The sequence below is a fragment of the Rhinolophus ferrumequinum genome, chromosome X, assembly GCF_004115265.2.
Source record: "Rhinolophus ferrumequinum isolate MPI-CBG mRhiFer1 chromosome X, mRhiFer1_v1.p, whole genome shotgun sequence".
Classification (NCBI taxonomy): domain Eukaryota; kingdom Metazoa; phylum Chordata; class Mammalia; order Chiroptera; family Rhinolophidae; genus Rhinolophus; species Rhinolophus ferrumequinum.
In genome coordinates this window covers 76,136,697-76,150,171 of record NC_046284.1, presented here as the reverse complement: position 1 = coordinate 76,150,171, position 13,475 = coordinate 76,136,697, and the positions used below count along the sequence as shown (strand labels likewise).

The window sequence follows — 13,475 nt, the reverse complement described above, 5'->3', positions numbered from 1 at the left end:
GTTTCAATACCATTTGTTGAAAAGGCTATCCTCCCTACACTGAAATACTTTTGCACCTTTGTTAAAAACGTGTTTAACTTGCACGTATCTGATGATTAATAAAGATGCGCACCTTGATGTATGTTTATAGGTTATCTGCACATTGTCTTTTGACCTTTTCAAGTTTTTTACCCATCATTCTATGGAGTTGTCTGGTTTATCCTACTGATTTTAAAAATTCTTTATAAATTCTAGTTAAGAGTCTTTTTGGATCTATGTATTGAAAATAGCTTCTACTTTCTGGCTTGTCTTTTTCATTCTCAACAGGAAATGCCTTTGATGAATACAAGTTCTTAATTTTAATGAAGCTCAACTTATCAATCTTTCCTTTTATGGTTAGTACTTTGTATGCCCTGTTTATGAAAATTTTCTTACTGCAAGATCAGGAAAATACTCTTTATTGTTTTCTTCTAAAACCTTTATTGTTATAGCTTCCACATTTAAATTTACAAACCATCTGGAATTAGTTATCAGAATATGAAGACTTTCCACTACATATCTATTGCAATGGCTTAAAAAAAAAACAGACATCATCAAGTGATGATGAAGAGAGAGAACAAATGAAACATACAAACACTACTGGTGGGAGTGCAAACTGGCACAACCATTTTGGAAAGTGTTCTGGCAGTAAAAGTTAGAGCTGAACATACACATACTTATTACTCAACAATCTCACTATGAGGCATATACACAACAGAAGCACATATGTGTGTTTGCCAAAAACTGGATAGAACAATTCTTTTAAAAGTTTAATCTTTGGACTTCCATCTCTGGAAAGATAGAGTAGACAAACTGTCCCCTGCTCCTCATAATACGTACAGCTAAAAGCCCTGGACATTATATGTAAAACAAATACAAAATGTTTCTGAAAAGTGAGGAGAAGAAGGCAGACTGGCTAGGGACCTTGGGATCTAATAAGCATTGGCAGTGAGTTCCACAGGCTTTCTTTTTGCCTCATGTATCCCAGACTGAGCGCCGAAGAACCTAGCAATCTGGAAATGCCAGTGGGTGCTGTAAAAAAAAAAAATCTCCAAGGAAAGCATGGTCTCTTTAGCCAAAGGACCAACAAAGGGGCAAACTAGCAAGACAGAAAACTTTAAAACAGTAACTGCTCAACTCCAGTCAAATAGTACAGAAAAAAAACGCAGTGCATTTCCACCCTTGTCACTAAAGGCTGAGTGGGAAGCCCAGAATTCTACCCTCACCTAATTGTAACAAGGCGCTGCCATGGTGGTTTCACAGAAGTCTGAGTTAACAAGGTCCTCCCCCTGACCGAGAAATGTAAATGAAGACCATGCAGAGAACCTGGACATCTACTCCCATGTAGTAGTTGTAAGAAAAACCCTATCCCTCCCTCCTGGGGTAGTATCAAAGAAATCCTAGGAGAGAGTCAGGAATTATGCCACCACTCAAACAGTAATGAGTCACCCTCTGTAGTGTCAGTAGAGGCCAATGGGGACGGTTGTAAATAGGCAATCCTGACTCTCCCAGCCAGGGTAGTATCAGTAGAAGCCTAGCGGGTAGACTGAACTCCCAATATCAACTGACAGTAATGAGGTTTGGGAACCTCATGTCCTACCAGAACATGTGTCAGAAGAGGCCTGATGTAATATAAGATTTAAATAAGATCCACATTCTCATGGCATAATAACCAAACTTCCGGTATAAATAGAAGATTTTTGTCATAACAAGAACAAGGAAAGTATCAACTTCAATGAGGAAAGAAAATCAGGAAACACCCACACTGATGTGACATAAATGTTAAAACTGTCAAGGATTTGAAAAGTAGCCATTATGAAAAAGCTTCAATAAGCAATTATCAACACACTGAGACAAATAAAAATAATTAGAAACTCTCAGCAAAGAAACAGAAGACATAAAGAAGAACCAAATGGAAATTTTAAAAGTGAAACATACAATAATAAATAAAACACTCAACAGATGGGCTCCACGGTAGAATATAGAGAACAGAAGATTCAATGAACTTAAAAAACGACCCAACTAAAGAAAAACAGAAATGATCCAATCTGAACAACAGATAGAAACCAAATGAAAAAAAAAAACAAAACAAAAACAGAGACTCAGGGACCTATAGAACTATAATAAAAGACCTAAGCTTTTTCTCATAAGAGTCCTAAAAGAAGAAGAGAACAGGCTATAAAAGTACTCAAAAAAAAAAAAAAAAAAAAAAAAACAAAACAAAAAAAAACAAACAAACCAAAAAAAACTAATGCCTGAAAATTACCAAAATTTAGCAAAAAAAATTCTTGAAAGAATCAAGAGAGTAATAGAAACATACTGTTAGGGGAAAAACAATTTTAAAAAACAGCAGGTTTTTTAAAAAAATTAAAATATATTTGAAATATAACATTGTATAAAATTAAGGTGCACACATGTTAATTTGATACATTTATATATTGTAATATATGACTGCCATTGTAAAGACAATTAGCACCTCTATGTTACACAATTATCATTTCTTTTTAGTAGTTAGAATAATTAAGTTCTAGTCTCTTACAATGTTTGATGATTATAATAAAATATTGTTGTCAACATTCACTAACTGGTTCAGCCACTATGGAAAACAATGTGCAGATGCCTCAAAAAATTAAATATTTATGTACCATATAATCTAGCAATTCTACCTCTGGGTATATACACTAAAGAAATGAAAACTGGATGTCAAAGAGATATATGCACTCTCATGATTAGAGCAACATTATTCACAATAGCCAAAACATAGAAACAACCTAAGTACCCATCAATGGATGAATGGATAAAGAAGATATGGTGGACATATACAATAGAGTATCATTAAGCTGAGAAAGAAGGACATCCTGCCATATGGGACAACATGGATGGACCTTGAATACATTATGCTAAGTAAGTCTGACAGAAAAAGACAAGTACTGTAAAGGAAATGATAAAATAAGAAATACTGAAACACGAGGAAGAAGAAACAATGAAAAGAATATATGAGTGAATGTTTTCCTTCTTTTAAGTTTTCAAAATACTGTTGGATGGTTGAAGAAAAAATTATTACACTGTCTGATATGGTAATCTATGTATGCAGAGAAAACACTTAAGATAATTATATTATAAATGAGGCAGACAAAAGAAAATGAAGAGATGAGGTTTCCATACTTCAATCAAAATGGTAAAATAATGACCAGTAGACTATTAAGTCATGCATATATAATGTAATACAACACCCACTGTAAAAGTTATACAAAAATACACTAAAAAAACTATACATGAATCAAAATGGAATTCCCCTTGTTTTGTTTTTTTTAAATTTATTGGGGTGACAATTGTTAGTAAAATTACATAGATTTCAGGTGTACAATTCTGTATTACATCGTCTATAAATCCCATTGTGTTTTCACCACCCAGAGTCAGTTCTCCTTCCATCACCATATATTTGATCCCAATTACCCTCATCTCCCAACCCCCTCCCCTCTTACCCTCTGGTAACCACTAAACTATTGTCTGTGTCTATGAGTTTTTGTTTCTCATTTGTTTGTCTTGTTCTTTTGTTTTTTTGGTTTATATATCACACATCACTAAAATCATATGGTTCTATGCTTTTTCTGTATGACTTATTTCGCTTAGCATTATACTCTCAAGATCCATCCATGTTGTCACAAATGTTCCTGTATCATCTTTTCTTACCCCCGAATAGTATTCCATTATGTATATATACCACAACTTCTTTACTCATTCATCTATCGAAGGACATTTTGGTTGTTTCCATGTCTTGGCCACCGTAAACAAAGCTGCAATGAACATTGGAGCACACGTGTCTTTATGTATAAATGTTTTCAGATTTTTGGGTAGATACCCAGGAGAGGGATTGCTGGGTCATATGGTAATTCTATTCGTAATTTTTTCAGGAACCTCCACACTGCCTTCCATAAAGGCTGCACCAGTCTGCATTCCCACCAACAGCGTATGAGGATTCCTTTTTCTCCACAGCCTCTCCAACACTTGTTACTATTTGTCTTGTTCATGATAGCCATTCTGACTGGGGTGAGGTGATATCTCATTGTGGTTTTTATTTGCATTTCTCTGATGATTAGTGATGCTGAGTATTTTTTCATATGTCTATTTGCATTTGTATGCCCTCTTTGGAGAAATGACTCTTCAGGTCATCTGCCCATTTTTCAATTGGGTTGTTTGGTTTTTTGTTGTTGAGTTTCATGAGTTCCTTGTATATTTTGGATATTAGCCCCTTATTGGAGGCACTGTTTGCAAAAATCTTCTCCCATTCAGTTGGTAGCCTCTTTATTTTGTCGATGGTTTCTTTCTGTGCAGAAGCTTTTAAGTTTCATATAGTCCCATTCGTTTATTTTAGCTTTTACTTTCCTTGCCTTTGGAGTCAAATCATAAAGTGCTCTTTGAACCCAAGGTCCCTAAGTTTAGTACCTATGTTTTCTTCTACGCAGTGTATTGTGTCAGGACTTATGCTTAAGTCTTTGATCCATTTTGAATTAATTTTGGTACATGGTGACACATAGCAGTCCAGTTTCATGCTTTTGCATGTCGCTATCCAATTCTCCCAGCACCATTTATTGAAGAGGCTGTCTTTTCTCCAATGTATGTTTTTAGCTTCTTTGTCAAAAATTGTCCATATTTATGTGGTTTTATTTCTGGGTTCTCAATTCTATTCCATTGGTCTCTGTGTCTGTTTTTCTGCCAATATCATGCTGTTTTGATTATTGTAGCCCTATACTACAAGCTAAAGTCAGGGAGTGTGATACCTTCAGTATTGTTCTTTTTTCTTAAGATTGCTTTGGCTATTCGGGGTCGTTTGTGGTTCCAAACAAATCTGATGATTTTTTCTTCTATTTCTTTAAAAAATGCCATTGGGATTTTGATGGGGATGGCATTAAATCTATATAGTGCTTTGGGTACTATGGCCATTTGAACTATGTTGATTCTTCCAATCCAAGAGCATGGAATGTCTTTCCATTTCTTTGTGTCTTCTTCATTTTTTTAAAAAAATGTCTTATAGTTTTCAGTATAAAGCTCTTTTCACATCCTTGGTTAAGTTTATCCCTAGGTATTTTATTCTTTTAGCTGCAATTGCAAAAGGAATTGTTTTCTGCATTTCTTTTTCTGAGATTTCATTGTTAGTATATAAAAATGCAATGGACTTTTGTACTTTACTGTATTCGTTGATTGTTTCTAATAGCTTTTTGGTGGAGTCTTTAGGGTTTTCTATATATAGCATCATGTCATCTGCAAAGAGTGATAATTTAATTTCTTCATTCCCAATTTGGATGCATTTTATTTCTTTCTCCTGCCTGATTGCTCTGGGAAGGACTTCCAACACTGTGTTGAAAAGCAGAGGTGATAGGGGACAGCCCTGTCGTGTTCCTGAATGTAGAGCAAATGGCTTCAGTTTTTCACCATTAACTATGAGATTAGCTGAGGGCTTGTCATATATGGCCTTTATTATGTTAAGGTATTTTCCTTCTGTACCTATTTTATTAAGTGTTTTAATCATAAATGGATGTTGTATCTTGTCAAATGCTTTTTCTGCATCAATTGATATAATCATATGATTTTTGTCCTTTAGTTTGTTTATGTGATGTATCACATTGATGGATTTGCGGATGGTGATCCATCCTTGTGCCCCGGGGATGAACCCCACTTGGTCGTGATGAATGATCTTTTTAATGCATTGTTGTATTCGATTTGCTAGAATTTTGTTTAGGATTTTTGCATATCTGTATTCATTAGAGATGTTGGTCTGTAGTTTTCTTTTTTGTGTTGTCCTTACCAGGTTTTGCTGGCCTCATAAAATGAGTTAGGGAGTACTGTTTTTTTCTTCAATTTTTTGGAAGAGTTTGAGCAGGACTGGTATTAGATCCTCTTTGAAGGTTTGGTAGAATTCACTAGTGAAGCCATCTGGTCCATGACTTTTGCTTTTGGGAAGGTTTTGGATGACTGATTCAATTTCGTTACTGGTGATCGGTCTGTTTAGATTTTCCAGTTCTTCATGGTTCAGCCTAGGAAGGCTATATGTTTCTAAGAACTTGTCCATTTCTTCTAGGTGATTGAATTTGGTGGCATATAGTCCTTCATAGTATTCTTGGATGATCCTTTGTATTTCTGTGGCGTCCGTGATAACTTCCCCTTTTTCATTTCTGATTTTGTTAATTAGTGTCTTCTCTCTTTTTATCTTAGTGAGTCTAGCCAAGGGTTTGTCAATTTTGTTAATCTTTTCAAAGAACCATTTCTTTGTCACATGGATTTTTTCTATTGTCTTTTTGTTCTCTATTTCATTTAGTTCTGCTCTGATTTTTGTTATTTCCTTTCTTCTGCTGACCTTAGGTTTCATTTTTTCTTCTTTTTCTAGTTCTTTAAGGTGTAATGTGAGGGTATTTATTTGGGATTTTTCTTGTTTCTTGAGATAGGCCTGTAATGATATAAATTTCCCTCTTAAAATTGCTTTCGCTGTATCCCAAAAATTTTGGTAGGATGTATTTTCATTGTCATTTGTTTCTATGTATCTTTTGATCTCTCCTCTAATTTCTTCTTTGACCCGGTTGTTCTTTAAAAGTATGCTGTTTAATCTCCATGTATTTGTCTTTTTTTCCTGCTGTCTTTTTGCCGTTGATATCCAATTTCAAAGCCTTGTGATCAGAGAATATGCTTGGTATGATTTCAATCTTCTTAAATTTGCTGAGGCTGATTTTATGTCCCAATATGGTCTATCCTGGAGAATGTTCCCTGTACACTAGAAAAAAATGTATAGTCTGGTGTTTTAGGATGAAGTGCTCTATATATGTCAATTATGTCCATGTCATCTAATGTGTCATTTAGGGCTGCTATTTCATTATTAATTTTCTGTTTGGATAATCTATCCATAGCAGTCAATGATGTATTTAAGTATAATTGTGTTTTGGTCAATTTCTCCCTTTAGTTCCGTTAGTAGTTGCTTGGTATGTTTCGGTGCTCCCTGACTGGGGGCATAAATATTGATGACTGTTATGTCTTCTTGTTGTATAGCCCCCTTTACCGTTAGGAAATGTCCATCTTTGTCTCTTGTTACCTTTTTCACACCTGAAGTCTGTTTCATCTGATATCAGTATGGCTACACCTGATTTTCTCTGGATACCATTTGCTTGGAGTGTCAATTTCCACCCTTTCACTTTGAGTCTAAGCTTTTTCTTGTAGCTGAGATGTGTCTCTTGGAGACATCAATTGGTTGGGTTGTTTTTTGATCCAATCTGCTGCTCTGTGCCTTTTTATTGGTGAGTTCAGTCCGTTTACATTTAGGGTGATTATTGATATGTGAGGATTCCTGTCATTTTGTCTTCAGTTTTCTGGTAAGGCTGTGCCTCTATTGTTTCTTTGCCTTTTTGTTCTTGTCTATTATTTCTGTGTGGTGATAGTCTATGATGCTTCCCTCTGTTTCTTCTTTTATTACAGTATATGTTTCAGTTCTGGATTTTTTTTTTGAGTGGTCGCCCTTAAGTTTATGTAAAAGAAAGTTTGATATGTAGAGTATTCAAAATGGAATTCCAATAATGGTAAAAGTAGCCCACTGGAAGGGTGGAAAATAAATAAGAAAACAAATTGAACAACAAAAATGTTATCCTGAAGCCTTATATTAAATGTAAATGGTTGTTGCACACGTGAAACTAATATAATGTTACATGTCAATTATACCTCGATAGAAAATGTAAATAGTCTGTACATACCCTTTAAAAGAAAGATTAACAGAGTGGGTAAAAAATACATCACCCAACCATATGCTGTCTACAAGATACTCACTTCAAATATGACAAAATAGGTAGGTTCAAAGTAAAAGGATGATAAATAGATGTAACCTGTAAATATCGATCAAAATAAAGCAGGAGTGGCTATTATAAGTATCAGATAAAATAAGTTTCAGAGCCAAGAAAATTATGAAGGATAAAGAGGGATATAGTAATCCTAAATGTGTATACACCAAACAGAGGTGACAATATGGGAAGCAAAAACTGAAAGGAGAAACACACAAACAATTATAGTTGGAGGCTTCAACACTCCTCTCTTAAAAGTTGATAACCAACTAGACAGATAATTAGCAAGGATAAAGAAGAACACAACAACTCCATCAAAGAGTAGAATCTGATCAATATTTATAGAATATTCCTCCCAATATTAGGAAAATACACATTCATTTCAAGGGCCCCTCTACGATATACCAAGATATACCATGTCTTGAGCCATAAAACAAAATACAACAATGTCCTCCAATAGATATACAATTTGTACGAGCATTAAACCAACTGGTACATCTCTGCCATGGACAACTACTCTGTAGTAAAAAGGAATGAACTACATACATAGCAACTTGGATGGAGCTAAGGGGCATTATGCTCGGTGAAAAAGGTGATTCTCAAAAGATGACATATAGAACATCATTTATATAATAGTCACAATCTGATGAAATTATAAAGATGGAGAGCAAATTAGTTATTGCCTGGAATTAAGGATAGTGGCAAAGTTGGTGGTAAGAATGGGTGTGACTATAAGAGGATAATAGTGAACAATCTCAGGGGATAGAATATTTCTATTCCTTGATTGCAGTGGTGGTTATAGGAATCTCTACATACATGCTAACAAGACATAAATATACACATACATTGATATAGTGTCAATTTTTTGGTTTTGCTATTATAGGTAAGATATAACCATTAGGGAAAATTAGGTAAAGGGTTCACAGGACCTTTGTATACTGTCTTTGCAAGTTCCTGTGAATCTATTATTATTTCTAAATAAAAAGTTCCAAAAAGCAGTATCAACCTAAATAGGAAACCTGACACTGTTGAAAACTACTTCCTGGCTGCACAGGACAACATTAGAAGTGGTCATTATCTTAAAGTTTATTTTAACATGTCTTTCCAACTGCTTTACCATAAACAAATGTTATATTTATATTTTGCTTTCTGAAAATTACTGAGTCATGAGAAAAATAGAATATAGATAGACAGCAAACTGACAGAAATAATCTCTAACATTTGCAGATATAATCCAGACAGGTTTATCTACTCAAGAGCAACCTCTCAAAGCTATGATATGTAGGTATATGTATTTGTACGTGTACACGTATGTGTGTATAATGAATTTGAATCATAGATACTTTTTGGCATATGTGTTGTTGTTTTTTGTTTGGGGGGGATGTTAAATTGCTAGTGAGTAAGCCAAACTGATACCTCAGCATCCACATTTCAATGTTGTTCTCCTACTGGTCATCAAATATGAAATGTTATGGGGTAATTCATATACTACTGTGATATTTACTAATTTGGGAAACTGAGCAAGTCAAAGGTTTAGCTTAAGTTTGACAAATTAGACTAAGGTTACTCAATCAATAAAATTACTTCACACAAATAATAGTTTTTAAAAACATGGCAGGGGCGATTGGTTATCTTAGCTGGTTAGAGTGTGGTGCTCTTAACAACAAGGTTGTCAGTTCGATCCCCACATGGGCCACTGTGAGCTGCGCCCTTCACAACGAGATTGAAATAACTACTTGACATGGAGCTGATAGGTCCTGGGAAAACACACTTAAATAATTTTTTTAAAAAATTTAAAAAAAAGTCTCACTAGTCATTGGAAATAAAAGACAAGTTAAAAAATAACAGACACGTTAAAAAAAATGGCTAACAGAATATAAAAATGTACTTATTTTTAAAAGTTATTTAAACATATGCTTTTATAACTTTACTGTACTCAAACCAAGCCTTTATAAGCTCTCCTAAACTCTACAGATTTAAAACACCTAATAGAATATAACTTTCCTATGGTATAACTGGAATTTCTCTAATATTACCCCTAGGTATAGTTCAGGACTCTTCTAGAATTAAAACATGTTTAACACACACAGTATAATATCTTTCATACTTTAAGACATTTATTAAGGCATACTTCAGCCACCTGGTCATTAAACTAACTCCATCTCTTCATCTTTTCCTTAAAGGCCATGCTTTCACATATGTGTATTTGTGTGCATATGTTTATATATATGTATATATACACTTTTTTCTCTTCCAAACGAAGTTCAAGTCTGTTAATTGCTAAGAGTTAAAAGCAACACCAATAACAGATAAATAACACACTCTATATGTATAGTGGCTTAAAGTACAGTTGACCATTGAACAACATGGATTTGAACTGCACGGGTCCACTTATATGTGAATTTTTTACATGTATTTTCTCTTCCTTATGATTTTTTTAATATTTTCGTTTCTCTAGCTTATTTTATTATAACTATATAGTATATAATACACATAATATGTAAAATATGTGTTAATTGACTATTTAAATTATCAGTAAGGCTTCCGGTCAACAGTAGGCTATTAGTTAAGTTTTGGGGGAGTGTAAAGTTACATGTGGAGTTTCAACTTGGGGGGGGGGTCAGTGCCCCTAACTCCCACATTGTTCAAGGGTCAACTCTATATGATTCAAACTTCAACAATAGATATAGAGATCAGGAATACTAACTTTAAAACCCTGTAACAGATTTTTCACCAAAGAGGATATAAAAATGGCTAAAAAGCACATGAAAAGGTGGTTAACATCAATTATCATTAGGAAAATGCAAATTAAAATCACATGAGATACCATTACATACCTATTAGAATGAGTAAAATAAAATTTTATTCATTTATTTATTTGTTTGTTTATTCATTTTAATTAACTATTTTATTTTATTTGTTTTTTAAGGAGGGCGCAGCTCACAGTGGCCCATGCGGGGATTGAACCAGCAACCTTGGTGTTATTAGCACCATGCTCTAACCAATAAAATAGTATTTTAAAAAACACTGATAATATCAAGTACTAACAAGGATGCAGGGTAACAAACTCTCATACATTGCTGGTAGGAATAAAAAATTGTATAACCACTTTGAAAAGTGTTTGGCAGTTTCTTACAAAGCTAAACATCAACTTATCATACAGCCCAGGAAATGCATGCCTGGACTTTCATTTCACATGGGTAAAATTTAGGTGTCGCACAAAAACTTATACATGGATATTTAGAGCAGCTTCAATTTTAATTCCAAAACCTAGAAACAAGTTAAATGTGTCTCAAGTGCAAATAAATTGTGATACAACCATACAATGGAATACTACTCAACAACAAAAAGGAACACACTATTGACATATATAACAATATGGATGAAGCCCAAATGCATTTTTTTTAATTTATTGGGGTGGAAATTGTTAGTAAAATTACATAGATTTCAAGTGTACAATTCTGTATTACATCATCTATAAATCCCATTGTGTGTTCACCACCCAGAGTAGTGGTTACCAAATGCATTTTGATCTGTGAAAGAAGTGAGACTCAAAGGGGTACAAATTGCATGATTCCATGAGTGAATTTCTTGAAGGGTGACGGGACCATTTTATATCTTGACTATATCTTACATTTTTCAAAAATTGTATAAGTATACACTAAAAAGAGTGAATTTTACTGTATGTAGATTTAAAATGATTTTTTAAAACCTCTACACAAACAGAAAAGTATTCCTACCTCACATTAGTTTCATCATTAAATTCTTCAGCCCATTTTTTCCTTGACTGTGCAGTAGTAGAACCATCTAAACGGTAATAGTCAATGTTTCGGAACCACTTCCCTTCACCTGAATATTTAACAAGAAGAAAAGAGATTTGACATATATTGTTCTGCAAGTAATAACAGATTTTCTTCCTTGCTCACTATTCAAAAGCTGGTTTTATATATTCCATTTGCATAGTAAAACAAAATTTTTAATCAAGGGGCAATTCATTGTATTACATATAAATTCACCACAGGTCCAATAGATACTGATTAACAAAAGTACTTTTAAAAAGTATTTCATCTGCATGTGAATTTCTTAAAAGATTTCCTTGATTAGAATACTTTAAAACTGTCAAAAGAATACGATTAAGTTGCATTATGCTTATGAAGTTTGCTTTTAATTAATCTGTAAACATCCACGTTTCCCCCTTCTTACTAACAAATTAATACTGATCAGATAAAAACAGAGACGTAATGCACTTATTCATTCATTGAACAAATATTTATTGAATGCCTATTATGTGCCAAAACTATTCTATATACTCTAGCCACAAATATCAGCACATGTTGCTATTTGATGACAATCGCGCGCGCATGTGTGTGTGTGTGTAAGTAAAGGACTGTAACTTTATAAGTTAAACACAGATCAGATGTGTCGTCTTTTGGACAGTGAGGTGAAATTTTACCCAATACTTATATTGATATTAAAACACCAAGGGATTAAATGCTTATTACATTTTTATATTTTATCACACATAACTTCCGTATCAATTCTTTAACTGCCAACATAATACTACTTCACCTCCAAGCAAAATTCATATCACACCCTAGAGGGTTAACATAAAAACAAGTTGGCAAAACTGAGATTTGTCTCTCAGCTATCTATTTACTTAATACATTAGTTTAATGTATTAGTTTAAAGTACAGTACATTAGTTTAAAAGATCCTTTTCAACATGTTTCTTACTTACCTATAGTTGTACCTACATCGAAATATCAGTAATGGCTAAGTAACTCTATTTACTTATGGTTTTTATTTCTTTCAACTGGATAAAAAGGCATAAACATCTAAGGAAAAAATAATTTGAGACAGAAGGTTGGGTAAAAAAGTAAGAGACTAGAGACACATTTGCATTAACTTTTCACTTGAACAGGATAATTATTAAAATAAATATGCTAATCATAAATGAACAGAATATATGAATATGTTTTAAAGTATTTTGACACACTCATGTTTCTGTGATAATACGGATGAACAATCTGTACCACCACTTCTGTGAATCCAACATGTAAAAAACTGTGATACAGTCAGTATAGGTTAGTAATCAAAAATATAAACTTTGGAGTCAAGACTCATTGAGTTTAATTCCCGTTTCATCATTTACTACCATTTTCACTTAGGGCAAAGTAATTAATTACACTTTTGCCTCAGTGTCTTTATCTTTCAAAATGGTGGATAACTAGAGTATCCACTGCATAGGATTGTTGTTTATTAAATAAGTTAATATAAGCAAAAGACCACTTAGAACAGTGCCTATCACACATTAATTAAGATTACTGAGTACTTAATATTATCACCCAAGGTCTCATAGCAAATTACATATATCTCTATTGTGGCACATATGTGTGTTTGATCCCTCTCTATAATATGATTTCCTGTAACACTTCTTTAACCTAGTTCGGTGCCTAAAACACAGTAGTAGTAGTAGTAGTGCTAGCATGTTTCCCCGAAAATAAGACCTAGCCGGACAGTCAACTCTAATGTGTCTTTTGGAGCAAAAGTTAATATAAGACATTGTATTGTACTGTACTGTATTGTATTTATATTATATTATATTATATTATATTATATTATATTATATTATATTATATTA

At 33.5% G+C, this 13,475-nt stretch overlaps 1 protein-coding gene across 8 annotated transcripts in view; it reads right to left on the bottom strand.

The window, feature by feature from the left end:
• ATRX (ATRX chromatin remodeler) overlaps nt 1–13,475 on the bottom strand; it is a 263,444-nt gene that overhangs the window by 42,456 nt on the left and 207,513 nt on the right. For all 8 annotated transcript variants that reach the window (XM_033104061.1, XM_033104070.1, XM_033104101.1 and 5 more), the window contains one exon: nt 11,576–11,684. In XM_033104061.1, coding sequence (XP_032959952.1) covers nt 11,576–11,684 — 109 coding nt within the window. The remainder of the gene's footprint in view (nt 1–11,575; nt 11,685–13,475) is intronic.